General features: G+C 37.4%; 1 protein-coding gene, 1 long non-coding RNA gene, 1 other non-coding gene and 1 pseudogene across 6 annotated transcripts; 3 read left to right on the top strand and 1 right to left on the bottom strand.

Annotated features, from left to right (window-relative positions):
• Window positions 1–26594, top strand: Cpa3 (carboxypeptidase A3, mast cell). 2 transcript variants are annotated; one of them, NM_007753.2, is made up of 11 exons: window positions 29–106; window positions 220–295; window positions 2532–2656; window positions 13094–13196; window positions 13301–13402; window positions 14944–15045; window positions 17013–17123; window positions 18888–18978; window positions 19921–20123; window positions 22371–22455; window positions 26218–26594. In NM_007753.2, the coding sequence occupies exons 1-11, from the start codon at window positions 39–41 to the stop codon at window positions 26403–26405; spliced, it is 1254 nt and encodes a 417-aa protein (NP_031779.1). In that variant the 5' UTR covers window positions 29–38; the 3' UTR covers window positions 26406–26594. The 2 variants fall into 2 exon arrangements, with proteins under 2 accessions (XP_006535445.1, NP_031779.1); XM_006535382.4 differs by lacking the exon at window positions 22371–22455 and having other exon boundaries at window positions 1–106; window positions 26218–26334.
• Gm31320 lies at window positions 12735–19933 on the bottom strand. 3 transcript variants are annotated; one of them, XR_389609.4, is made up of 4 exons: window positions 19826–19933; window positions 18868–19092; window positions 16468–16518; window positions 12735–12946 (listed from the first exon to the last, which is right to left on the bottom strand). It is a non-coding gene; the product is annotated as a predicted gene, 31320 (long non-coding RNA). The 3 variants fall into 3 exon arrangements; XR_003954441.1 differs by having other exon boundaries at window positions 19855–19933; XR_003954442.1 differs by lacking the exon at window positions 12735–12946 and adding an exon at window positions 13399–13675.
• Window positions 17523–18439, top strand: Gm7428 (predicted gene 7428; annotated as a pseudogene).
• Mir7007 (microRNA 7007) lies at window positions 19851–19920 on the top strand. The gene has a single exon (NR_105974.1). It is a non-coding gene; the product is annotated as a microRNA 7007 (primary transcript).

Here is a 26594-nt window from a genome sequence, read left to right as displayed (position 1 = left end):
AAAACCCGTATAGGGGTCAGATCAAGCCAAGAAAAAACATGAGGTTCTTCTTGCTTATGGCTGTCATCTACACTACACTTGCAATTGCTCCTGTCCACTTTGACAGGTAAATTTCTCTATCTATAGTCCAGTCTCTGGGTGAAAAAGGAGGTAAGGAATATGGCTTCAAAATTCACTGAAATTTTGTTTCTTTGGTTTCTGTCTTTTATCTACTTGAAGGGAGAAGGTATTCCGTGTGAAACTCCAGAATGAAAAGCACGCCAGTGTCTTGAAGAACTTGACCCAAAGCATTGAGGTAAACCATTCAGAGGGGTCTTATCTCTTTCTTTTCAATTCTCTAAGAGATATTCCTTCCATTTTATCTTCAGTGCCCACTGGTTATGAAAGGTTGACAAACGAGGGAGGAAGAGGAATGACGGAAACGATTGGGATAACTCAGCCAGGAGCCAGCACCACACCTAGTTTTGTTTCCATGGTTCACTTCTTTTCCTTCCTGCTTTACAAGCAATAGCTCCTAAGTACTCTGTAAAACAAGGGGAATCCTTGGCACCTTTTCCATTACCCCCTTTCCTGTCTGTACTCTGAGTCCCCCCACCCACAACATCCACTCCAATTTCTTCTGGTGACTTCTGTTCAAGTACAATCTGATGAGAGTAAAGTACTGGCTGGTGATAGCTTTCCAACAGTGAGGATTCCTTCAAAAGAGATTCTTAAATATAAGCAGTTTCTTAAAATCTAACAAAAAAGAGAACATTTTCTATCATGGGTTAAGCCACTCCTATCACACAAGTCAGCTTGGCCCAGTCACCTTGCTCTTATTTCATATTTACCATCAGATTTACAATGTAACATCCTTGAAACAGAACCTGACATAAAAAGGTGGTAACTGAAACTGCCAACATCACTCATCAGATTTAAACCCAGAACCAAGCCTGTCCTTCATTCCAGTCACGCTTCTCTTCAGTCAAACCAGTCAGAAGTTCTCCCTATTCTAGTTCCTGAGTATCCTTCACACTCACACTATCCTTGCCTCTGTGCAGCTATGCTCTGCCTCAGACTGGAGCAATTGCAGAAATTGCCGTGTTCTTTCTGTTAGGAGATTCTGCTCCTTCTTCTGCTGTTAGCTCACATGATGGAAATGCTTATATGCAGCTTTGTCTGGCACACAAAACCTCCTCTTATTACTTCCCTATGGGACACTGCTGTGGCACACCTATGTGCTTGCCACTTAATAAATGTTCACAACAGTACTTTGAGCATGAAACTCTTCCTCCACATTTTTTGCTATAATGAAGATGTTGTTATTGTGATATTTAGCCTATAAACTAGCCCCTGATATGTTCACCTTATTCTATGATGTTTCAAAGTAAACAGATGTGTTGGTTGGTTGAAAAAAAACCTCTTGTTGTCCCATGGTGGGCTGCCCCAAACCTGAAGTGTGATGTAACTAAGAGATAGCCACAGTGACTTGGAACATACCTCTATCTTGGTGTAATGGCGGAGACCCAGCAGCTCCCTCACATCTCCCAGGTAGAGTGCCATAGTGAAGACTGGACATCATCTTCACATATCTCAGACTGTGTATTTGTACTTCACTGGGTTTCAAAATTAGCTGTGATTTTAAAGAAACTCAAGAGCTTGAACCTTCTCAAACTGTTTTAACCTCAGTGCTGTTCTTGCAGGCTGAAATTGCTGAAATTTCCAGCTATGGGCAATAGCAAAGAGGACATCAGCACTCATGATATCTCAGGGCATATATCCACCTCACTACATCTATAGCACCCACCAGGGAAGCCTATTAACCACATTTTTAAATTAAAGCACACTGAAAAGCAATCAGTTACAGTGATTTGGTCAAGGGCATATTACTAAAATAGTAAAATTAAAAAACAAGATTAATAAATTGCACCTTCTTGTCAGATACAAACCTTACCAGAATTCTAGAATTCACAGAGGAATTCAGGGGAGGAGCCATAAAATTGTAAAATCTGAATAATTGCCAACTGTGGCTAAATCAATTATTAAATAATCATGTACATACCATTAAAGCATGATTAATAAAGAGTTGACTCTTCTACTTGCTCTTCTCAATGCATTGTCCTAAACTGTTACTTAGTACAAATGAATTGTTTCCTACTACTTTATATTCAACAGTTCTTAAATACATTTGTAAAAAAAAAAAAGATTATCTTTAGCTTATTAGTTACACAGAACCTTACATCCCTTTATGGTGCACAATGTATGGCCGGTGTGGGTATAGTATCTATTGCTTCACCTCCTGTGTGGTTATAGATACACAGATAAAAAGCAGAAGCCAAAAGAAATCAACAAATGTCTTCGTCACTCTACCTTATTCCTTTGAAAAGGGATTTCTCACTGAACCCAGCAACCAGTAAGCCCCAGAATCCTCATGTTTTTATACCCCAAATTTCTCAAGGTACAGCTATACACAGCCATACTCGGCATTTTAAGTATAATTACGTGTATTTAACAACAAACAAGCCACAGTTAACAATGGTCTTGTCTTGTAGCTCGACTTCTGGTATCCAGATGCTATCCATGATATTGCTGTGAATATGACTGTGGATTTCCGAGTTAGTGAGAAGGAATCTCAGACCATCCAGTCAACCTTGGAACAACATAAAATCCATTATGAGTAAGTCCTCGGCAAATATCCATCAATGTTTCTTAGAGTTTGGGTAACCTTAAAATCTTTAGGATTTTTTTAAAAGTCTTTAGGTTATACATGAGCACACTGAATTTCCATCACTTCCAACCCTCTCTCCATTCTTCAACTCTTCCTGTGTCCTTTTATCTACACCCTCTGGAATTCATGACTTCATCTTCTATAATCATTCTTGATACACACACAGACACACCATTACTAAGTCCACTTAGTGTTGCTTGTATGTACGTGTGTTTAGGGATGACTACATGGGACTATATAACATATCACAGGCTTCATCCCTGAAGAAAACTGATAATCCCTTCTTCAGCAGTTATCAGCTTCTTGTAGATCTTCCTCTAGTGGTGGGTCTTGTGAAATCTGCCCCATCCATGTTGGCATGTTAACTGGTGTGGTTAATATGCAGATATTGTATAAGCAACTATGTAGTTGGGACTTCATGAATTTCATGGCAAACCTGTTGTGTCTAGAAGTGACAGTCTTGCATTGGGCATCTGGATCCTCTGAACCTTTCAGTTCTTCTTCCCTCTCTTCCACAGTGCTCCGCAAGCCTTAGGCAGAAAATATATATTCTAGGTGGTCAAACTGAGGCCAAGAGGCTCATAGTCACTTATTCTCTGCAGTGGTGAACAGCCATGAACTTTTCTAAGTTTTCATATCTTGCAAAATGAAGCTTCTTTGGTGATATGTGAAAAGTAAATCTATCTATGAGTATATGGATAGTGTACAGTAAGAAGTTATATTGGTTTAGGGAAATAGCAGTAATAGGTTGCTCTCTATGGCAGTGGTTCTCAACCTATTGTGGCTCCTTTGGCAAACTTCTATTTCCAAAAATTTTTACACTATAACTGACAACTAGCAAAGTTACAGTTATGAAGAAGCAACAAAAATAATTTTATAGTTTGGGTCACCATAATATGAGGAACTATATTAAAGGATAGCATCTCCAGCCATGGGTATACATAAATTCCCTTCTACTGAATGGGCTTTAATTCCAACTAAACAGCTATTGCTTATCCTTAAAATAAAAGTGCAATTGGCTGGGCATGGTGGCACATGCCTTCAATCCCAGTACTCTGGGGGCAGAAGCAGGAAGATCTTTGTGAGTTCAAGGACAATCTAGTCTACATAGAAATTTCCAGGACAGCCAGGACTACATAGAGACAGATTAGGTACTGTATAAAACCCTGCTGAGAGAGGGAAAGGGAGAGGGAGAGGGAGAGGGGGAGGGGGAGGGGGGAGGGGAGGGGGGAGGGGGAGAGAGAGAGAAAGAAAGAAAGAAAGAAAGAAAGAAAGAAAGAAAGAAAGAAAGAAAGAAAGAAAGAAAGAAAGAAAGAGGGAGAGAAAGAAAGAGGGGGAGAAAGAAAGGAAGGAAGGAAGGAAGGAAGGAAGGAAGGAAGGAAGGAAGGAAGGAAGGAAGGAAGGAAGGGAATGGGAACAGAATGAGAAGGGAGGGGAAGGGAAGGAAAGGGAAGGAAAAGAAGGAAGGAAGAAAGAAAATGTGGCTATGATAAATAATCACTATTGTACCACTGGGACATCTTACCTTGCCAGATGGTCATTATTGTCATTGTTAGGGGTGAATAAGTTTACAACCAGGTAGGATTGTTGAATGTCTCTCTCCTGTGGCAGCCTGCACAACACCTCCTGATACTGTAAAAGAATTATCTCAGGGAGAATGGCTCCATGTCAGCTTCATCTCAATTGCTCTAAGTGTTGTGTCTGAAATGTATTGTGTCTTCAGTAATATGGGAAGCAACCGAGGGCAATGGCAATATCCTATGTTGTTTTGGGTGATGCCTTGGATCCCCCTGATCAACAGCACTGGGGGTTTTGTTAGTCTGTGGCTTTGTGGGGGACCATTATCCCCTCATGCAGCAGAACTCCACTAACTCTATATTAATTCTGGGTGTGTTTATAAAAGTAAGTTTATAAGACAATGTTTTTTCCTATAGCTTTTTCAAATACTCTTGGTGTATTTATCTGTCCTTTCTCCTTCTACCCTCCTGGGGTAAGTGCTTTTCCTTATTCATTCCATTCTCCCTTTCTACTTTCCTGACTTCTGCAATTATTCTAGGTTATGTACTTAAATCTAAGAGTTGAGACTCAGTATCACAGAGAGAAGAGAGCATATGGCATTTGACATTTATCTTCCTGGGTCTGGGTTACATCATTCAGTAAAATATTTTCCAGTTCCAGCCACACAATGGAGCTATTTTTAAGTTGAGCCTGCTAAATACTAAAGTGCTATATATACAAGATAAAGATAAAATTCACAGTTTCTTTCAGACTATTGGAGTATGTTTATAGAGGTGATAAGGTTATTGACAGTTCACACCCTATTTTACATTTGTTCTAATCTGTTCCGTAAGAAGAGAGTTCCAATATGAACCAGCAGGACAACCTAAGTGGGGCACATCAATACCACTGATCCAGAGTACATGAACTATGGTTAGTGGCCAGCACTCTGTGTGTGTGTGTGTGTGTGTGTGTGTGTGTGTGTGTGTGTGTGTACACATTCACACATATCAGATAATCAATCAACAAATCATATTCTAGGAGAGAAAACTGACCTCATCAAAACAAAAATAAAGCAATAGATCAAGACTTAAATTCCAGAAGAGAGAATTTTAAATAACGGAAGTTACTGAATGACTCATTCTGGCCCACAGAACAGTAAAAAGAACGTACAATTGATTGAACAACAGCCATGAGCTATGTAACAGTCTGAGTCTTGGGGCCATGGATACAAACCAAAGAAGATCCTTGTGATGAATATCATTAGCCAATTCCCAGCACTCGGGAGGCAGAGGCAGGGAGATTTCTGAGTTCGAGGCCAACCTGGTCTACAAAGTGAGTTCGAGGACAGCCAGGGCTATACAGGGAAACCCTGTCTCGAAAAACCAAAAAAAAAAAAAAAAAAAAAAAAAAAAAAAAAAAAAAAAAAAGAATGAATGAAAAGAAACAGGTACTTTGCAGAATTCTCAGATTTTCAGTACCAAGATTGGAGGAACCCCCTAGGGCATTCTGGCTGCCATATTACACTACATTTAGCTGGCATCTTGATCTTTTCATCTGAAAGAACTGGCTCCCCCCTCCCTAGATTATGCTGCCCATGGGGTCTTTTGAGTTGTGGGGGTCCCTACAAACATTATGACTGTCAGAGAGATGATGCTCATGAGGCAAGAAAGAAATCCAGTTCAACAGATTTAGTTAGCTGGTCTGGGTTCAAACTTCTAGAGTGTGACCCCGAGTAGTTTATTTTTGATATACTTAAGCATAGTACAACTTTGGAAAAGAGTTTCCTTATGACAATTATTACAATAAAGTTTAGAGCATGACTACATTAAAACTCCTTTGCAAGGTACCTGTGATGTCTTCCATAAAAATACATTCTATTGACTGACAAACAGTGCTCAGATTAAGGGTCTAGAAAAGAAGGGTCCAGAATAAGCATAATAGTAAATTATTTTGCAAAGTGCATGGGACCTCTTTCATAAGAATTGGTTCTACTGACTGAGAAAGGATTTCAGCAGTCTGGTGATTTGGACGAGGCCTGGCTCTACAGTAGCAAAAGATCACTGCATTATAAACAACATCCAATCCCAGCTTTCTGGGCAGAAAACAAGTGTAACTCCCTTCTATTAAATAGATAAGCCTGTGGGTTCCACGTTTCTGGTTTCTCTAGTGCTATCTGTGAGCAGAAGAACCTCATGCCCTCTACAGAGATTCACTCCATAACCAAGCTTCTCACCTGTGATTTGTCCTTCAATGGCTACCCTTTAATCTACTTAATTAATAGAGATCTGATATCAATCCCTAGTATTTATTAATTTTCACACAAAGTACCCAGACCAAACTAAAACACAGTAGTGTCCAGCCAAATTCTATACAATCTGGCTTGAACAACAGGATGAAAAACCAAACAAAAAAATAAACAAAAAACAATGAAGACTTTCTAATGCAGACAAATAGTGCAATGCTTGACAAGATGATAGACAGTGAATCTCTAGAAGATGGGGAGGCAAGGGGCTGACACCATGCATTTAATAAGATACCTGTCTTTCCCCTCTCCTGGGTCCTCCAGGCCTCTCTTGTCTGAAATAGCCCTGACCCTATAGGGGTGTGAATGAGGTCCTCACGAGTGTCACTTCATCTCAGATAGTTTCTTGTTTCCTGCATCAAGAAGCAAAATGTAAAACTATTTATTAAAATTAGATTATCTATCTATGGCAGGGTTTCTAGAAAGTGTCTCAATTTAGCTATAGACATGGGAAAGCTGTGTAATTAAATACCTCCCTCAAAAATGTAAATATAGAAGGTGATTTGTAATGATAAAAACCATTTAAAATTCTGTATTCAAGGATATAATTTATTTTCATGTAAATTATGTGCATTATTTGGTGTTAGTCAATAACAGAAGAGATTTCTAGAATAAAATATGTCCACTTATGTTCAAGACACCAGGCCAACCAAAACCATAGGAGCTAGCTTGATAAGATAATTCACTTAGACACTCTACCATTATTTTATTCAGTTTAAAGGATCTATGGATGATATCTTTTAATTTTCAGAAAATTCAGCTACTCAAACAGATTTGATTTTAAAGTAGCATGCATGCTTAGTTCCTTTTCATTCATACTTTTATAAGATCATTAAAAGCCAAATCTAAAGCACAAATAATGAATGTATACTAACAAGCCCAAAGAGACTGGCAATCGGGTGTTGAAAGGAAAATGCACATACTGGACTGGATTTCAGGGGCAAAAACCGTGTTTCAGCTCAGCTCTTAAAATTCTAAGTGCTTTCAGAAATCTTTCATATTGATGTAGTCTCCAGAATTGTCTTTTCTTTGAACAAGAGTTAAAATTAGAAAATATAGTTATTCATAGAAATTAATTTTGAAACCAGCTGTTAATAAAATAAAACTCAAAAGATAAAATAGAATAAAATGGTAGTAAGAACTACCCAAGATTGCATGGAAACACAAGCTAGAAGTGCACAGCTCACACAGTGGCATACAGTCAACACTCTAGGTTAATAGCGGATTACCTAATAATGTTTCTCCACATAGAAAATTCAGGCTCCACATTCACCCTGTTGAACAATTGTCTCAATCAGATAAAGCTATTGATTTACTCTGTGTGCTATTTCATTCATTTCTCTTCCACCTCTGCAGACACTCCTACATACTATTTGCTCAAGCGTTTAACAGGCTTGTGAGCTTGACTGCAAGAACTGAAGTTGTATTAATCATGGTAAAACCCAAACAAAACAAAGCTAAACTGAAACAAACAAACAAAAGCAGAAGAGTGTGGGAGGGGTGAAGCGGGAAAGATTCTGAAGCAAAGCTGCCTGCGTTCAGGCTCATCCTAGCCAGGTGTTTGACACTATTTAAAATGGAAGTAATAAAGAGAACTGCTTCACATGGTTTCCGTGAGGACAGACTAGTTCTATATGGCTGGTTCCTTCTATTAGCTCAGGAGGAAAGGCCATTTATATGCATGAGTATATGAGTTCACACACACATACACATTCAGTGTAACAGAGAACTGAAGGCTCCTATCAGATATTCTCCCTCCCTCTAGAGGACAAGTCTGTGCCATAATGCTTATTTTCAATATATGATATGCCATAGACATTAAGGAATCTATGTTTGAAAATCTAGAGTTTAATGCACATGGTAACCCAATTAGGAAGTCGCCAAATTCAATTGTGCAGAAACCTAAAAACATATTTTCAAAATAGATTTGCTATAACATGAGCACCAAGAGAGCCCAGACCAGTTGTACAAAACACCTTAACAATGATGTCCTCTCTCTCTCTCTCTCTCTCTCTCTCTCTCTCTCTCTCTCTCTCTCTCTCTCTCCTTTCTCTCTCTTTCTCTCTCTCACACACGCATATGCATACAGACACACACATATACATACACATATGCACACATGCATGCATGCATGCATACTCATGCCCATACCAGTGAAACACTGACCCATACTCCTCTCATCTTTCTTTGATACTCTCTAAATGTAGCCTTAAAATTGAAGTCCATTGGCCTCTTCTTGAAACCAAGTGGGGGCTCACTGACTTTGAGAAACAAACTTCCATGGGAAAAGGGAGACTGGAAAACCTTACAAAATTTTCTGAGGACCAAGAAGACTATGAACCAGTGGCCATGTTCAGAGACACCCTAAAAAAGAAGGCATGGTAGTGTAATGGTTTTGACAATGCCAACAGAGTCAAACATTGTATGTTCAAAATTCCAAGTCAAGTGCTTTAGGTTATGGCACTTTTGAAATCTGTTTAAGGTCCTACATACCCCTGTATATACGAAGTGATAATAGTAGATAATGCTGTTGCTGATAATGTTGACAAGATATAAGCACAGTACCTGATATAAAATAAAGACTTGATAAACATCGCCTGTGTATATTATTAAATCCACAGTGGTAGATCATTACTGATCGTTTTTTCTACCTTTAGAATTAGAATGTTTTTCAAACAAAGTAAATAAATCTAGAAAATAATTTGATTCCTTCTGCTAAACTTGGCTTCTAGCGAGTAGAAGGGTTCGCAAAAATGACATCTGCCCCTAGGTCATAAGTGCCAGTCTTAGGCTTAACTTCTACAAGTTATCGATATCATCAATAGTCTAGTATCCTCATGCCTTTGTAGAAAGACTGTATTTCCACTTACATAGTTTTTGTTTTTGCTGTTGTTATCATGAAAGCCAACTTGACTGGTGTTAAACGTAAAAATTCTCTTTGATACAAGGTTCTGTGAGTGGTTAATACTGCCTTGAATTGTGAATCAGCCTCCGACATCACAAAATGTTCCTTTTGCTGATTATCCCACTTCTGTTAATGCCCGTGGCACAAAAGCTGTGTGTTCTCTTTAGAGGTTGAAGTAATTAATTATATCTGTGGCAACTCCTCAAAACATGATTTCACGCCCTCAGGCTTTCTGGGAGTTTTAGCACAACATTCACCATGGAATTCCAATATTGCTCTTACACTTTTACATTCTCAGGAGTCCAGAATTCATTTTAAAAGGGCTAAACACACAGTGAGTTAAATATGATGTAAATAATAATTCTGTCAGTGCTGCTAATATTAATCCACACCAATTCTAATTATACTAATCCTAATTAGTATATATACTAATAGTCTTATACTAATTCTAATTAGTATACAGCATTTATGTTCTGCCTCAGAGCCAGATCCATAAGCCAGCTTAGAAGAAGAAACTCAGTAGGAGAACCTCTACAATGTTTCAACTCCTCATAAGAAATTGTGGGGGGGGGGGAGAGGGGGAGGTATGGATCGATGAGTCACATGACTACAGATAATCAAATATAGTTAAAGGGAATTAACTCTGTAGAGTGGTTATCAACTGTGAAACTTGCCTTCATTGTCCTGAGGTTCACTGGATAACTAAGGAATGTTGATGACATCTCACCCTCTATTCATACATCTTCTTTAAAATCTTGGGTGATATGTTTGGTCCCATTACAAAAAGGAGAAAAATGAAGATCAAAAAAGGTATTTGAACTGTTCAAGGTAACATTTAGCATCATGAGTAGAACTGGGATTCAAAACCAAAAGCATATGAATATAAGCTGCTGTTATCTTATTAGATCACTAAGTAAATTATCACAGATGATTACTAAATGATTATAGAGCATGATAAAGAACATATAGCACCTTCCTGCATTCAGGGTTTGCTGCTAACAAATGGAAAATTCATCTCATCAGCAAAAGCAGGACACTACCTTTTTGTACATTTAATAGGAAGTAACATAATCCAGACATAAAGAGCATTTCCAAAATTTTTCAATTTGTTCTTTTAAATATTGCTTTAAGTGTTTCTATCATAATGCACCATTCTCTGTGTCTCAGAATAGAATATATTAACTAGCAGTGTTAAGAAAACATTGTCATTTTAATCATGATTTTCATAGTGTATTATAAGAGAGTGAAGTCCTCATAGGCTACAGTAGCTACCAAGATGTGTTGGACCATGTGGACCAACATCTAGGACACTATGTCCTGTTGTCAGATAAGCTGACTCAGTATGGCTTGTTTTTAAGCAAGTCATTTCTCAGTAATTCACTCTATCTATTCCTTTTAAGTTAAACATGGATTTTAAGGTTGTATGTAAAAGAAGCAAAATGGGATGTTTGTAAATCTCCTGAAGCTATAGTATAGTAACTAATACACTCGGAATCAGTAATAGACATCAATGCAACTTTGCCTTAGTGAGCAATATAAAGATCATCTAAGTAGACCCTTCCATATCAATCTCAAGTGGAATTCAACATCATGCTTACTGTGAGAGGTTTCTCTATTAAGAGGAGAATTTAAGAGAAGGAGGAAGAAGAAGAAGAAGAAGAAGAAGAAGAAGAAGAAGAAGAAGAAGAAGAAGAAGAAGAAGAAAGACCCTCTTCCAGTTCTATTATTTTTCTGTTTTAATTACCCAACACAATAAAGCAAAATAGCAATGGGAAAGTTAGAAAAAAAAAAAAAGAAAATGCAGTTACTCAACAAGAAAGTAAGTGCATTTGGATATATATCTGATTATATAATTAATATTTAAAAATAAAATACCAATAAAAACTAAAGTCATTAAGGTGAGTAATACATAGATGTAACCAAAACAAATATATTTCATATGAATAATAACCAATTTAAAATTTTACTAGAGAAAATGACACATAATATATGAAATGGTAATCAAGATATATAAAGTTCTGCTGAAGTATCAAAACAGCTTAGTCTGATTTCAGCAAAATTCTCCTCAAACTTATCCATAATTTAATATCGAGATTTCTAACAAGAAACCACTTTTCTGATAATTTTGTATTCTAAAACTACTCTAACAAAATATTTTTGAAAATAAGAACAAGGAGGTACTATACCCACAGCATTAAATTTTATCATATGTAAGTACAGTTTCCTACTACATGAGTTTAAAAATAAGTTTGTGAACTTGGGTAGTAAATCAACAAACAAACAAAAAAATGCATTCAAATATTCATGTGCATATTGAAAACTGCACATTTGAAACGAAGCTGAAGCATTTTTTATTTTAATTCCCAACTCCAAATACAAAGACATTTTAGCTACAGGGCTAGCAATGTGGATAGGTAGGTGAAAGAGTTCCCTGATCACTCTGACTATCTGAGTTTCATCCCGGAAGTCCAAATGGAAGGAGAAAACTGACCCCCTGTATGTTGCCTTTGACCTACACGGGCACAACAAATAAATGTTAAAAAGTTATAAATTATAAATATATAATCTACCTAAATAATAATTTCCTCCTTAGTTAAGTGGTAATAGTATTGACAGGATTAATAATGTATATGAAGCAGAATCTGGCCCATATTAAACAAATTTAAGACAGAGTAAAAGAGAAAATAGGAAAAGTAGGAAGTTTGATGTGTTTAGAAGTCTGGAATAGGAGTAAGAGCTGAAAATTAAAGAGGCAGAACTTGGGTAGCCAGTTATTCTCCAATCTGTGAGATCTTGAAATTGTCAGATGGGCTGACTCAAGAAGAGATGAAGATTGAAAATGGAGGTATAAACGTTTTGACACCAACAGTGTCACCCTCCTGATCACTTTTCCTGACTCTTTCCACCCTCTCAAAAGCACCCTAGCCTGTTCTACCTCTATTATTAGACAAGGTGTTTGAACACAATGCGGGTCAGATTTTATCAGTACAATGAAGTTAAAACATCTCTTGTGAAAACAAAGTGACTTAATGTACATAAAAGCTGAAAAAAATACTTGGCTTGTGCTAAGTGCTAAGTCACTAGTTTTATTATCATCATTGTCGTTATTAATTAATCCCAAGTTTCAAAAGCTAAAATAGTAATACAATTCTATTCTGTAGATTTGTGATATAGATATGCATGTGTGTACTTTGGAGAGAGATAGGAAACATTATAGAGATAAAAGTGTAAGTCAAATATATGATTTCAAACATGCTAGTATTTTATTGTAAAAGAAAGGGCAATAGGTATAGTTAATTTTATTTAATTAAATGTACCCCAAAATACTATTGTTTAATCATATAACCAATATAAGATTTATTGGTGAAATATTTTACATACAAACTTCAAATTTTCATAAATAATGTACATGCTGGAGAAAGCTGTTCAAAGTTCTGGGTAGCAACATGAATCCAAGGCTGTGCTAAAGTTCAGCATAACTCAAATAGATGTGGTGTCAGAAGTCATCCAATGGCTTGTCCAATGGAGATGCCTAGGGCAGGAAATGAGGAAGTGGACTTTATTTCAGATAAAGGAGAGGAAAAGGCATTTTCCTGCAAATGAAAGATAAAATGTCCTCTTTCTTATGATAAAAATGATCCTGTGATAAGTGTATTCTTATCATTCTTCTGTCAAACAGAATTCTGATACATGACCTACAAGAAGAGATAGAGAAACAGTTTGATGTGAAAGATGAAATCGCAGGCAGGCACAGTTATGCAAAATACAATGACTGGGACAAGGTAGGCTATACAATGTCTATTGCTATCTTTTTAAAGTACTTTCTTCTTGGTTTTAATGCAATTTTCCTTTATTTTAACTCTTTAACTTTGATTTTGTTCTTAAGATTGTTTCTTGGACTGAAAAAATGTTAGAAAAACATCCTGAGATGGTTTCAAGGATTAAAATTGGATCAACTGTTGAAGATAATCCATTATATGTCCTCAAGGTAAAAATAATTGCAGACCCATTAACTTGCTTGTTACTTCAAAACAAGGATGTGAAAGTCACTTTGTGGCAGCTAGGCTAAATTTGAAGTTTCAAAACATATTGCTTTGGAAATATTTAAACTGGATATCAATTTAAGAATATAAGTATCAATAGTCTTTCACACGATCAAAAAAGAAGCAAGTACCTGCTAGAGATTGCAAACATATTTCACAGGATAGCTGTGTTACAACTCGGTTTACCGTGCATTTCTCTACACACTCCTTCCAAGTCCCTTGTAAGGGAATGAAACTAGTGAATGAAAATCATGAAAGGTTAACTATCACACATATGTAACATCAGCGCAGGAGTTAATGTGTCGGAGCTCAAGGTTAACGCACTGTCAGACTCTGTAGACCCCCAAGATTCTGTTCCCTGAGCAGCTCATTAATAGTTGGAAAGGCATTGACTTCTCATGTCTCTATTCGCTTAGTGTCTTCAACCACCCAAACAAAATCTGAACTCCATTTAAAACAAATGCCATTCACACAACAGGTAACCCAACCTACATACAGCACAGGTCTCATTCCAGTCAGAACACCTCCTGTTTACAAACTAGCTTTATAATTCATAACTCAACACAGAACATTAACACTGACCTAAGAAAGACAATGTATTTTATTGTTATTTCATTTTTGAGGGGACTTGGTTTTTTGTTTTTTGGGTTTTTTTTTTTTTTGACATAGGTTTTAGTTTGCTACAGGCTGAACTACAACTCAAGAGTGACATTCTGTGACATTCATGTGAATTCATGTGACATCCTGTCCAAGAACAGGTTGTGGGTTTTAAATTGTTTCTATTTAAGTTGGGAGGTGTGAGGGGTACACTTATGTGCATAACATGACACATATAGATGTCTAAGGACAACTTAAGGAGTCCATTCTCTCCTTTAAGCAAGTGGGTCCTAAAGTCTGGATTTAATCAGACTTAGCAGCAAGTGCCTTTATCAACTGAGCCTTCTCACTGAAACTAGATTTTGCTTTGTGAAGATATATTTTATTTATAAAGGATGTACTTGTATGTATGTATGTATGTATGTATGTATGTATGCATGCATGCATGCATGCATGCATATGGATGTGTACATGTGTGTACCCAAGGAGACAAAATGAGGAAATTAGTTGCCTTGACGCTCGAGTTCCAGGCAACTATGAGCCATTAGATGTGGGCAATGTAATCGGAACTCAGGTGCTCTTCAAGAACAGAAAATACTTAAACTGCTGAGCTATCTCTCCAGCCCCAGACAGTGTTGGTTTTGGTTTATTTGTTTCTTTGTTTCTATGTTTGTTTAAAACCCTAAAAGCAGCTCTGAACCTTGGGAAATTTCTTTAAAAAATATTGTGTAACAGAAGATGAACTATGAATGGACAGGAGAGCTGCCACCATCTTCCCTGGGGAGAGTCTGCATAATCATGGTTAAAAATGATTGTTTGAGAAAATGAATTATTGATTGACAAGGGACTAACAGTTGAGCTAATATAAAATACTCCCTTATTTTATTAGATTGGGAAAAAAGATGGAGAAAGAAAGGCTATCTTTATGGACTGTGGCATTCATGCACGTGAATGGATTTCTCCAGCTTTCTGTCAGTGGTTTGTCTATCAGGTAAGTGAATCGATCACAATCAACAACTCTCTGACCAGTCCTCAATGTCTTACTGATTGACCACATCCCTTTCCAAATGAGAAGTGTTCCACCTAGTTAGAGAAGTCTGCATTTACCTCTACCAACACATACAAGACCTGAGTTTTACTCATTCTTTCAGTTTTTATGGAAATTGTATCTTCCTTCGAACTTTATAAACTTCACCGGAGAATTTACATGAAAGCAACTGACTTTTATCCTGAAGCTAAGTAGGTAAAAATCAAATACTCCTTTCATATTGTAAACTACAAATGTAGTAACATTTCATAAACTCAGAAAATAAACATTTAATTTTGCTTTACACATTTCATGGGTCATGCATGAATTTGGGATTTTCCTACTTAATTTCCTTTCAACTGAGAAATAACTTGTTTTATAAAAGTAGATCTGGCTCATATGTTTCTGAATATCCATCGCTAATTTATTCGGACCCATCTATTTTTAACTTTCTCTACCAACTCTGTCGCAGTGCACTTTGAAATGGCTGTTGGGCCATGGATATGTTCACTAGGAAAGATGCTGCAGAGTATCGACTTATAACTTTTGTTATTTTGTCCCTCCAAACTAAAGGCCTGAAGCTCCTCTTAACTTTCAAAGAAGCATATAACAGTATGATTGCAAGACATCTCTTGTATGCCTGAAATCACAACTCTGGAACTTCTGGGGCAGGCAGGAGGATTGAATTGAGGCCATTCTAAACTCTGTTCTGAGTCTTTCACACATACACTTCTCCCCTATACTCTCTCTCTCTCTCTCGCTCGCTCTCTCTCTCGCTCTCTCTCTCGCTCTCTCTCTCTCTCTCTCTCATGCACACACACACACACACACACACACACACACAAACCAAATTTACACATTTTGTTTTTAATACAGATGTTCCTGGGAAGGAATTTTCCAAGAATGAGGAGAGTTTTTATTTTGCTCTGTTTTGTTTTGCTTAGCTTGCCTTGGCTTTGCTTGGCTTTGCTTTCTTTTGAGAATTTTGATAGCCACAGAAAGCTCAGATAATTAGAGCAATTTATGTCAGAAAATATAAGAACTGACAGGTCAATCTCTAAATTTGAGACATTTAAAATTTTATCTTATATTACTGGAAATTGAACCAGAGATTAGTGATTGCTCTGAGCCTTATACCACTGCCAGGGGTTCTATTAATTTTCAGAGAGATGGCTAAGTCAGTGAAGTGCTAGTGACACAAGCGTTAGGACCTGAATTCAGCCCACAGCATCTATGCAAAAGTTCTGAGCAGAGCACATGCTTGTAATCCTAACACTGGCAAGGAACTGGAGAGAGGCAGAGGTCTCTGGGACCTACTGGCAGCTACTCTAGCCAAATTGTCAAGCACTGGGGTCAGTGAGAATAAAGAGAAATTAAGGCACTCACCTAAAGCGTCTGTCACCCTCTGGCCATCACACAGCTGCAAGTAGGTACACCCTGCACATGAGCACATATGAGTTCCTTTGCTTGAAATTGTGACTCAGCAGTAGAGAACATATTTAGTATGCACAAGAATTTGGGTTGAATGCACAGAAATATAGAGGTTTCCTTAGTCATCTGTATAACTATTCATGTTCCTATCTCCCTCTACTCACAGGCTAGAACTATATTTATTTAAGGCATCAAATAATGAACTCCTCAAGTACATGGTGCTATTAATTTCCACTTGGCTCTGTTCCTTCTGTGGATGTGGTTAAACGGGTTCTATTTGGCAGCTTTAAGTCTTGATAATTCAGTGAACCTTTAAATAATGTCCATTTCAGTTCATGTCCCTGCATTTAATACGTGAGTTTATCTATATGGGTCATTTATTTCATGTACCTTAAACAATGTTTAAAATCATTTAACCTTGGAAACAACTCAAACAGTGGTAGCTATGGTTAATAGTATCTAGCTTTTTCCATAGTAGCCTAACTTCCTATCTCCTCTAGGCAACCAAGAGTTATGGAAAAAATAAAATCATGACCAAACTCTTGGACCGGATGAATTTTTACGTTCTGCCTGTATTCAATGTAGACGGATACATTTGGTCATGGACACAGGTAAGCTCTATATGCAATTGCTGCATTTAAGTAATGTATTAGTCACTGGCTTTAATTCATAGTTATTGTTGCTCATTAGGTTTAACATTTGGGTAACTACTTGATTTCCAATTCAGAAAAATACATTTTTCTATTTTCTAAAATAAACATTTTATTTAATCTCTTAGAATTTTATACAATATATTTTGATCTTAAACATTTCCCTTCACCAACTTCCCAGATCCACCCCCACCTACTCTCTAAGCCTATTGTTTTTGATACAGGATTAATGAATATTTAAATATTTTGATATCTTTGACTTTTTATCTATCCATCAATAGATTGATAGAGAACAAGCTAATACTATTAAAATCATGATATACCAATAAAGATGATTTTTATATTAACATAAAGAATGGGCTTCTTCTTCGGGAAAATACCAAATGGCGGATGACGCAGGTGCAGTGGGAGGGCCCGAGGACTTGGGGACCCAGGATTAGGAGGCTGCGGTGGCTTCCATGGAGGATTCGGTAGGTCTTAGGGGCTGAGGTTGAGGTCGTGGCCGTGGTCCGAGGCCGCGAGGCTCGTGGAGGTAAAGCTGAAGACAAGGAATGGATCCCTGTCACCAAGCTGGACCGCCTGGTTAAGGACATGAAGATCAAGTCCTTGGACAAGATCTACCTGTTCTCCCTGCCAATTAAGGAGTCTGAGATCACTGACTTTTTCCTGGGTTCGTCCCTAAAGGATGAGGTTCTGAAAATCATGCCAGTGCAGAAGCAGACTCCTAACCAGGTTCAAGCCATTCATCGCTATTGGGGACTACAATGGTCACGTTGGTCTTGGTGTTAAGTGCTCCAAGGAGGTTGCCCCTACCATCCGAGGGGCCATCATCTTGTCCAAGCTTTCCATCGTCCCTGTGCGGAGATGCTACTGGGGGAACAAGATTGGCAAGCCCCACACTGTTCCATGCAAGGTGTCAGGCCGTTGTGGCTCTGTGCTGCTGCATCTCATCCCTGCCCCCAGAGGCACTGGCATTGTCTCTGCTCCTGTGCCCAAGAAGCTACTGATGACCGGTATAGATGACTGCTACACTTCAGCCAGAGGCTGCACTGCCACCCTGGCCAACACTGCCAAGGCCACCTTTGATACTACCTCCAAGACCTACAGCTACCTGACCCCCGATCTCTGGAAAGAGACTGTCTTCGCCAAGTCTCTTTATCAGGAATTCACTGATCTTGTGAAAACCCACACCAGAGTCTCTGTTCAGAGGACCCAGGCTCCAGCTGTGGCTACCACATAAGGGTTTTTATACAAGGAAAATAAATGAATTAAGTCTGTTTTTTAAAACAAAACAAAGCAAAACAAAACAACAAAAAGGAGTCCAGTGTGTGTTTGCCAGCTATTGTTGAGCATGGGGCTTGCCCAGTGTGCTTGATAGACTGCATCACTCCAGTAAAGTATAATCACCCTCCCCAGCAGCAACCAAATGTCAGCAGCTGCTCAGTTAGGCATGGACTTCATGCCCATCTCCCTACCCAGTGCTGAAACTTGTCTGGCTGGAGTACAGATCCAGTGCATGATGTCATGTCACTGTGACCTCATATGTGTATGTGCCCGTTGTGTCTAAAACCACTATTTCCCGGAACTCATTTATCATCTCTGGCTCTTCACAGTCTTCCTATCTCTTTTCCCCATAGATCCTCAGCCTTGAGGGAAAGATAGGATTACCAACATTCTGAAAGTGTGGCTGACCATGTGTACTCACTCTCTTGTCCCTTCTGGCAGGATCGAATGTGGAGAAAAAACCGTTCCAGGAACCAAAACTCCACCTGCATTGGCACTGACCTCAACAGGAACTTTGATGTCTCGTGGGACTGTGAGTTGCAGATTTGGTGTCAAGAAATTGACTTTACATTTAGACCTTGAGTTTAAGTAAACTCAAAATTTCAGCAAAATTAGAGATGTCCTGAGTGAGCGTTGACTTCCTTATCTGTTAAACAGAAGATAACCATCAATAGCCTAAAAAGGTCATGAAGGTTTCTGTGGGCGGAAGTGGGGAGAAGATGTTATGTGTCTATCAAGCCGCCTCTTACAGAACATTAAATGTATAAAAGTCAGGTAATCTGGGACAATCTTGGGTCCTTCCTATTCCTAATCTGACAGAAGTTGAGAAATACCGGAGAATACAACCAATTGTTTGTATAACTAGTAATTCTTCAGATGCTTAACAAAGAAACAATTGGAACAACAGGCAATGAAAATGTTTACTAGGAATGCAATGACTATCTGTCTATCTGCTACTTCAGACCATTTCTACACAACTACCACTTTACATTACAGACTTTTAGGGAGACCACACCTCTGCCCTGTGTTGTGCATTTCTTCTTTGTCCAATTTGTTTTTTTAAAAGGCCACCACATTTTTAATTCTATTCTACCATAAAGAATGTTGAAATACTAGCAGCTAACCCTAATCACGAGAATTCTCCTGAAAGTAAGTGAAGACATTCAGTCTGAAGACAGGTGATTTATACCAGTTCTCTAAGAGTCAAGGGTGGGGCTTAATGGGAACTGGTGTGGATCTGGTTCTCTAAGTCTTGAGAGGATTGTAATCTGTTTTTCTGTGGCCTAGAAAAGGAGGACAAATTAGGCTAAGAGTTCTCCACTAGACAGTCTGTGCACATATGTGCACAAAGCCTCTAGTGACTGTGTAACAGGAGGTACCTGGTGTTTTAAGCATCAAGTGAACCCACATCAGAAGAGGCAGTGGAGGAGATGGTACACAGCACATTCTGATCCCATCCACGTTTCTTCTGTAGCTTCTCCAAACACCAACAAACCATGCCTCAATGTCTACAGGGGACCTGCACCAGAGTCTGAGAAAGAGACAAAAGCTGTCACCAACTTCATTCGAAGCCATCTGAACTCAATCAAGGCTTATATCACTTTCCATTCCTACTCGCAGATGCTATTAATTCCTTATGGCTACACATTCAAACTGCCTCCTAACCACCAGGACCTAGTACGTATAAATAAATAAATAAATAAATAAATAAATAAATAAATAAATAAATCCCTCTGGTGTGTAGATTGACACCATCATTGACTCTCTCTCTCTTCTCTCTCTCTCTCTTCTCTCTCTCTCCTCTCTCTCTTTTCTCTCTCTCTCTCTTTTCTCTCTCTCTTTTCTCTCTCTCTCTTTTCTCTCTCTTCTCTCTCTCTCTCTTTCTCTCTCTCTCTTTTCTCTCTCTCTCTTTCTCTCTCTCTTTCTCTCTCTCTCAATATATCAACTTTGAAGTGTGCTGAACTGGCTTCAGTTTGTTTCTTTGTTTCTTTTGAGACAGGGTCTTACTATGTAGTTCAGGGTAGCCTGGAACTCACTATGAGGACCCAGCCTCACGTCACACTCACCATGGCTCTGTCTCAGCTTCCCAAATCCTAGAATTACAGTTTTGCCACCACACAAGGCCTCACACATTAAATACTATAAAAAATAACTAGTGAAGTTTACTCTGTAGTTAAAATGATGATCTTTAGGTTTTTTTTTTATCATTGTAAACACATATTTGGATGTGATTCTAAAAAACTTCATAAGGGAGTCTTTAGTACTTTCTTTGGGTCATACCTAAAACCATGCAGGGCAAAAGCCTAATTGATCAGTAAAGACAGAAGCTAGCTCTAACCTCTAAATACCAGATTTAAGGAGATCCATGAATTTTTCTCTATTAGTAAACTAAAAAATAGTAATTCTTTCACTAACCAAAACCACTATGAATGTCACAGTGCTCTGCCAGTAAGAATGTGGTATTGTTTCAAATCTACGATCCACTGAGCATTATCTTTCTTTCTGTGCAAACTGATTTAATCACATAACCTTTAGGAAGAACTCTGCACAGCGAGTTGACCTGCACACATAAGTAACTATCTTGAATTACCATAGGAGAAAAAAATAGGCAGCATACAAGGTCTGGTATCCCAAATTCTACAGTAGTCAACAGACACAGCATATTCAGTCAATGCTGTGAGTTAGACACTTCCTAAAATCAACTTAGAGAAAAGTAGGTCATGATTTTTATCTTGACATCACTAACTGGGATTCATCACAGTGACATTAATAATAGCTACATCCCAATTTCAAGCAGCCATTAATTTCACAGACTAGTATTCTGTGACCATGCTGTTGCTTATGATCCAATCTAGCTAAGAATCTGAACCATGAGTTGATTAATTTATTCAGATTCAGCAAGGCAATTGCATACTATTAGGAAGGATGCTATGGATGAAAATGCACACAGATACACAGAACAAAAAATTTTGAGTAAATTAAACATTTTTACACAGCAGCTACATTAATTCATGTATATGTTAAATAAAATATATTTTTAGTTATATACATTTACACATACATAGTAATGGAAAAACATTCATTTGGAGTACAAATGTTAGAGGCTAAATTCATTAATGATCATTGCAACAGTTATTCTCCTACCACACACAATTGATTAAATATGATAAAATGCCACCCCAGAAAAAAAACCCTAATATAACAGAACCATTTTAAAGCAGGTAAGCCATGCTGGACATGTAGTTTAGTGGTAGTGTTTGGCTGGCATACATTGTTTTGTGTTAGATTCTAAGTAGTGCACACATGTGCACATGCATACACACACAGAGATGTGCAGTTAATGAAGATTAAAATAAAAATGAATCAACTACTTTCTTCTCTTAGCACAAGTAGAGAAAGTTCTGCCTCAATAATGTACCTATTACAGAGAAAGAGCTAGGAGAAAATTATTTTGAAGTGATCAAATATCTAAAACTAAAAGGAGCCCAAAAGAAAGGACACACCAGGTTGGAAAGGTGGCCTTGCTGTGCAGAGCACTTGTTCTTGCAGATAACTGAGGTTTTATTTGCAGCACCTGCATGGTGGCTCACAACCATCTGTAATTTCAGTTTGAGGGAGCCTGTTACCCTCTTCTGACCACCATGGGCACCAGGCTCCCATATGGTTCTAATGCATCCATGTAGGCAAGACAAACATTCATATACATAAATAAACAAATCTTCAAACTTTTTGAAACAGAAAGGGTGATAAAAGAGAGAACACAGTATAATCCCATGTAACTGATTTGATTGCACTTTGACAGTGTGCATTTATCTTACTTTGATCTTCAAGGACCAAATAACCTGTAAAAATTAATTTTTAACTCATAATAAATATATTATATTCATGTAGCATTCTGTGATTCCCTCTCACTTTCCTCTCCAGTTGAAAGTTGCAAGGATTGCCACGGATGCTCTCTCAACTAGATATGAAACCCGTTACATCTACGGCCCAATAGCATCCACAATTTGTAAGTTTTTCCTGTCATTTACTGTGAATATTTCTGTAAATCTTAGGTGATTAAGGAAAAGAATCAAATTTGTAGTTTATAAACTCCAGCTTTTAGAATGGATTCTGCATTAAATGTGAACCAGAAGGATAAAGTGTGCCTATCTCCTGAGATAGAGCTGGGTTGGTTTTTTTTTTTTTTTTTTAGACAAATTACAATCAACTTTTATAAGGCTATAAAATTAAGACAAATTATTAAATCAATAGAAGTTTATAGCTTAATTCATCTACTTTGCTGTTCTCCAATATCAATGTTTCATATTCAGGAAAACTAAGAAGAATTAGTTAGGGTAGAGGCAATATCTGAGTTCATGTATTCAACTTGAGTTGAATTCTTCTCTTCATTCTGGTCTGTCTTCTCACTTATTTATGTGGGTGGTATATTGCAGTCATTTGGGGCATGGACTCATATGCTCTTGTCGTTCTGGTCTGTTCTTCCTGTTATAGGCAAATGAATCTGTGTGGTAGTGTAGCAAAGGAGAAGGTGCGAGTTATCTTCTTTTGTTCATACTCTCAGCACCATTTCTAATTCTTCAGTATTTTATAGACTTTATTATTATTGACTTTTTACTTAGATTTTACTTAGATTAACTTTTTATCTCTTATTCTCTATACACTGAATCAGAAAATTACAATTACAATGTCAGATATTTGTTTAGACTTTAAGGCCAGAGAGTCCTTTGTTATGACTACTCATAATAATTCAAAAGCAGCCACAGATGACAAGTTAAAAATGAGCATGGCTCCACTCATATGAGCTCAATGAAGAGGGTATAATTTATCATCTCAGACTGTGTTCTAAAGAGTATCTGTAGTTGTTCATTGACTCACAAGCTGGTTGCTGGGCTCAGCACTTGATTCTCATGATCTAAATTATTCCTCACAAAACACCCAAAACATGAGCAAGTATAACCTACCAGTTCCTCAGAATGGCAAAGGAATGACAAAGACAACAATACGACAAAACCAAAGTCCTCACTGCTGTGCATATTGCTTTCCTTATTGAGTTTTTGTAACTATCCAAGATTTTCTATTTTCAAGAAATTAACAACATAAACATGTTGTGTTTTTGCCAAAGACAAGACTTTGTGAATAAAGGTCATTTCTTTATTATGGCAAGAGTTGTGATTATAATGGACACCCTCAGGACTCACCCCTGCAAAAGAGGAGGCAGAAACAGTGTAAAAGCCAGAGTGTATGGAGGACTCAAGGAAACAAGTCCTCTAATTAAATAAAAGCAATGCCCATATGAACTCACAGAGACTGGGGCACCAGGTCCTCTGTGTATATAGTATGGTTCCCAGTTTAGTGGGGTTTTTTGTTTTTGTTTTTGTTTTGGTTTGGTTTGGTTTGGTTTGGTTTGGTTTGGTTTGTGTGTGAGTGTGTGTGTGTGTGTGTGTGTGTGTGTGTGTGTGTGTGTGTGTGTGTGTTTGTTTTGTTTTTGGCTTACTGAATGTGTGAACTCTGAGTCTTGTGCCTTCTCTTGGACTTCCCCCCACCACATCCCCGTTTGTCTTGTCCAACTCCAATGTGTTAGTTTTTTGTTTTAGTTTATCTTTTTGTTTTGTTTATTATTATCCCTTGGAAACCTGCTTTTTTTTTTTTCTAACAAGAGACAGAAAGAGAGTGGATCCAAATGGGAGAGGAGGTGAATAGAAACTTGGAAAAGTAAGGAAGGGAAAATGTAATCAGGATATATTATGTAACAAAAAAATCTGTTTTCAATAAAAAGAAAAAATTAAAGTTACAGTTCTAAGTTACTATATGTATAAATTAGTCAATCTCTCAAAGCCCCTAACACCACAATTCAGAAGATGGAACAAGAGTAGAATTGATCCTTATAAACTTATGTCCTAAGTTATCCATAAAACATTTATTTTACTATTTATTTCACATTTATCTAACATTATTTGCAATAATGGTTATTAAAAATGTAATCCTGGATGCTGAGATGAAAGAACTAGCAAGCTTAGGTTCTAAACATAAGCAAAAGGGGAAACAGGCACAGTAAACAGAGAACTTAGTACCTGCAGGTCTTCCTTTAAATTATTGCTAAAGGAATCTTTCCAAATAAAAGAAAATAATAGCAAAAACAGTTGAGAAATGCAGAGAGGAAGAACAGTGGACTAAGAGTAGAGAGAAGCTAAATAGGTTGGTAAATAATAGAAACATATGCATACATCCATAAATAATATAATAATAACCTGTCTTCATGATTGAATCAAAATTATTCTTCCATCAGACAGTCAATGTATATGAAAACTTGATATAGCTCACTGCTATTTATCAATGTTCAATGTATATGAAACTTTTCTAATCTAACTCCATAGGCAGGTTGAAATAAAAAGGATACAAACTAATTGAAATGAAGGAGAAAGTTCTGTTAAATATCAAAGTAAATTTCAAAGCAAAACCAAGGAAACATTAGTAATGACTATGAGCTATATGGTAAGACCATGTCTCAAACAGAAAAATAAAGAAACAAAACCAAATACAGAACAAAACCACACAATCTAACCAACCAAATAAACCCCAAACCAATAGATTAATTTGTCCCAGAGAGGACAGGCAAGTCAAGGTTTCAAAGATAAATTGTGGTTTCAGAATCTTTCAGTGTAGAGGCAAAACTAAGGGGGTAAGTATTAAATAGCACAGGGAAGGTGCACCACTTGACAAGAATTTAAAAAAGAAATAAAATTGTGTACCTTCCCTGTGGTATTTACATGTGGTCTGGTCTTTAAGGTTTTGTTTTGTTTTGTTTACCAAATAATGACATCTTTAGCAAAGTTTCACACACACAAAAAAAAGATAAAATGTTTGAATTAGAATTTTAAATACATCCTTAAAATAGTTCTTTCTGGTTTATAATTATAAACAATTTTCTCTGACCACATAAACAACAAAACATTGAAAGTGTGAGAAAGAATGTGATCTTGTAGTTGTTGGGTACAGTTTTCAATGACCAATTAAGTCCCTTCAGCTGTTGGCACTCCCTCTAAATTCCTCCAACTAAAGTAATGTGAGCCCAGAAAATAAATTTGGTACTGACCCACAAGAATATAATTCATATGACATGAAATCATAAGGAAAATATTTGAATGGAAGAAGGGGTCCCCTAGAAACAAGCAGGGGGATGGTGGGTGGCAATAGAACAGAATTTATAAGAAAAAGGTAAAAGTATAGATGTGCATTAAAATGTCATAATAATTTTGTATGCTAATCTTAAAAAGTAATAAGTTTAAAAATTTAAATGAAGCACACATTTAAAACATACAGTGAATTACAAATGCATTCGGTACCATTTGCTCTATTTTGTTGTTACTGCAATTAATTATACGTATAATTTTTTATTATTAATTTTACACATGTAATTTTAAGTGTGTGTATGTGTGCACATGCGCATTTGTGTTTGAAGGGGCCAGAGGCCAACTTCTTTCACTATTGTTCTATATCCTTTATATTTCCTTATGGAACCTGATCACCAGTTGGCTAGACAAGATGACCAACAGGCCCTGGGCATCCTCTCAACACTGACATTACAGGCATGAGCCACCATGTCTAGCTTTTTTTATGGATGCTGAGAATCCAAGCAGAGGACTACATGTTTGTACTGCGTGCACTGAGTCATCTCCCAATCTTCTACACCAGAAATTCTCATGTCTTAAAAACCAAAAAAGCCTCAGTACTCACCTCTAATCAAGTGTTTACTGATTCTGTTTTGCAGACAAGACTTCAGGCTCTTCCTTAGACTGGGTTTATGACCTGGGCATCAAACACACATTTGCCTTTGAGCTTCGTGATAAAGGAAAGTCTGGGTTTCTTCTTCCAGAATCCCGGATAAAGCCAACATGTAAAGAAACCATGCTTTCTGTCAAATTTATTGCCAAGTATATCCTCAAGAATACTTCCTAATGAATTGCCCTTGTTTTGAAACGTGCTAATCAATGCTTGGGTGGAGTCTCTCCCTGGAAAGACAACCTCCTACATCACCTGGATTCATCCTTCTCTTGCTCATGAAGTCCTGCATTATTTTCTTCTTGTTTCTATTTACTCCCAACAGCCCCACTTTAAAAAGCCCCAATAAAGCTTTAAGTAAATCCA

Source organism: Mus musculus, chromosome 3 (genome assembly GCF_000001635.26).
Source record: "Mus musculus strain C57BL/6J chromosome 3, GRCm38.p6 C57BL/6J".
Taxonomy (NCBI): domain Eukaryota; kingdom Metazoa; phylum Chordata; class Mammalia; order Rodentia; family Muridae; genus Mus; species Mus musculus.
This window is presented reverse-complemented; position numbering and strand designations above follow the sequence as displayed.